This window comes from Cryptosporidium hominis, assembly GCF_000006425.1.
Source record: "Cryptosporidium hominis TU502 chromosome 4 CHRO014006, whole genome shotgun sequence".
NCBI classification, from domain to species: Eukaryota; Apicomplexa; class Conoidasida; order Eucoccidiorida; family Cryptosporidiidae; genus Cryptosporidium; species Cryptosporidium hominis.
In genome coordinates this window covers 1-2,214 of record NW_666722.1, presented here as the reverse complement: position 1 = coordinate 2,214, position 2,214 = coordinate 1, and the positions used below count along the sequence as shown (strand labels likewise).

Genomic DNA, 2,214 nt, shown 5'->3' with positions numbered 1-2,214 from the left:
TATTCCAGTTTATTAATTCCCAAGTAATAAAACAATCTTTATATCCAATTTTGCTTTGAGGAGATAAGTTCTTTTTGTTTTTTGATAGATTTTTTGTAGATCAAAACACGTCGATTAAATGCAGCTAAAAGCTTAGGTAAATTGAATTGATATAAAAGGAGTGAGGTTCGTAATGTTTACTTTTATAAATTATAACCCTTGTTTTGTTTTTATTTTAATAAACCAACCTTTAATTTTTTCATTTAATGCTTCTCCACTACTCATCATTAAATATTTCTTTTATATCTTAATAACATTGAATCAAAAATTAAATTCATTCAACAAATCATCGTCGTTTGTATTAGACTCGACTCCAGATAAAATCGCATTATTGTTATTAATATTATTATTATTATTATGATTATTATTACTGTTATTTCCATTGGGTTGATTTGTTGGCAATTGCTTAGTTCTCATTGTTTCTTTGAATTTTAATTGTAAATTAAGAGTTTTATGATCATCATTATTTGATAATAAGAAGTCATCATATTCCTGGTAAATCTTCAATAATAATCGCTCTACTAGCTTTCTTGCATTAATGTATTGTTCAGAATTTGTAGAGGAAATACACAAATGCAATGGTTCATCTGCCTCTTGTTTGTTATAACCTTCTAAATAGCCAGAACCTTTACCTCTTAATCTAAGTTTTGATTGAGTTAACTTGAAAATTCTTTTCATATTAATTCCTCTTGTTCCAATAATTCTTCTTGCAATTTGAAATTGGTTATCTGGAGGTATTTGGATCTCATATCTTGCTGTGTATTTCTTTAACATGCTTGAAGAATTTTGACAAGATGTTGATATTGCTGAAGGAGATGAGACTGAAGATGAAGATGATGAAGTAGAAGTTGGAGATTGATTTGATGTAATAATTGGTGGTAAGTTTCCAGAGTTTTTCATTTCGACTGTATCTGAATTTAGTTCATCTAATTTACCAATAATTTTTGTTAACTTAAAAGCATTAATATCTTGAATATTAGGTTTATTCCCAACTGAATTATTTGTACAAATTACTGAATTTTCATTATTTTGGGCATTAGAATTTTGGCTAATCCCTTTCACTAAATTATTTTTGTTTAAATTGGATCCAACTATCGAAGAATAAGTAATAGTATTTGTTCTATTGTTATTTAATGAACTAGCATTACTTATTGGGTTACTTAATTGTCCTTTGTTAATATTGCAATTATTATTATTACTATTGTTATTAGTAGTATTAGTATTAGTATTTTGGAATTCCCCATTCGCATTTTGTTTAATTTTACTCTTTTCTTGGTTAATCAGTTCATCATTTTCTTCAATCTTATCTTGTATAATATTAGAGTTTTCGCATTTCTCATTTAGAATACTCTTAGAAATTGAGTTATTCTGATTACTTTTGTTGTCTTGTAACCAAGCTGTCCAAAGATTTCTCTCATAAGTCGTTATTGTGCTATCAAAACTATTCCATGGTGAATTTGTTGAAGTGTTCGTAGTTGTTGAAGCTCCTGATGCACTGATTTCTGTATTTGAACGACAAGATGTAGAAGCACTCGTAGTTGTATTACCAAAAATGCCAATATTATCAACAAAATTTATTGAACCACACATTTCCTTAATATTCGGAAAATTTAATTGGTTAAAGTCGTGGCTCCATTTATTTTGTACAAGGTTCATTGATCTCTCTAGTCCACCAATCATTGTATTTGAAGTTTGATGTATATATGCATGAATAAAATCCCCTTCTGATGATATCTGAAGATTCTGAAGCGAATTTAAAGCTCTTTCTAAAGACTCCCTATTCTCATAGGTAACGCAATGACTCTCATTATTAATACTTATATCAACTATATTACCAAATTGCGAGCATAAATTCATAATATCATATGTATTTAGCTGAAAGTTAGATACTTGCTTTTTATTTGAATTGATTAACTTAAAAACTCTGAGTCCTAAGACATAGGGAGTTAAAGACAAATTCGAGTTTGATGATGAAGATGAGCAGCTTGACCCTGAAGTTTGTAAAATTGGTTTTTGAGATGAGGATGAAGTTGGTGATGAGGTAATATTATTGGTAAAGTTATATTTACAAGGCTCGTCTCCAGAATTAATTTGTTCAATCGTTTCATCATCTAAACATGTTTTACTTAATGCATGGCTTAATACATCTAAGATTCCATCATCTTCTTCTAAAAA

General features: G+C 28.5%; 1 protein-coding gene across 1 annotated transcript; it reads right to left on the bottom strand.

Annotated features, from left to right (window-relative positions):
* Window positions 1-300: 300 nt before the first annotated feature.
* Window positions 301-1,896, bottom strand: Chro.40027 (hypothetical protein). The annotated part of the gene is made up of 1 exon (XM_660046.1): window positions 301-1,896. One exon carries the CDS (start codon window positions 1,894-1,896, stop codon window positions 301-303), a length of 1,596 nt encoding a protein of 531 aa, XP_665138.1.
* Between the last annotated feature and the right edge of the window lie 318 nt (window positions 1,897-2,214).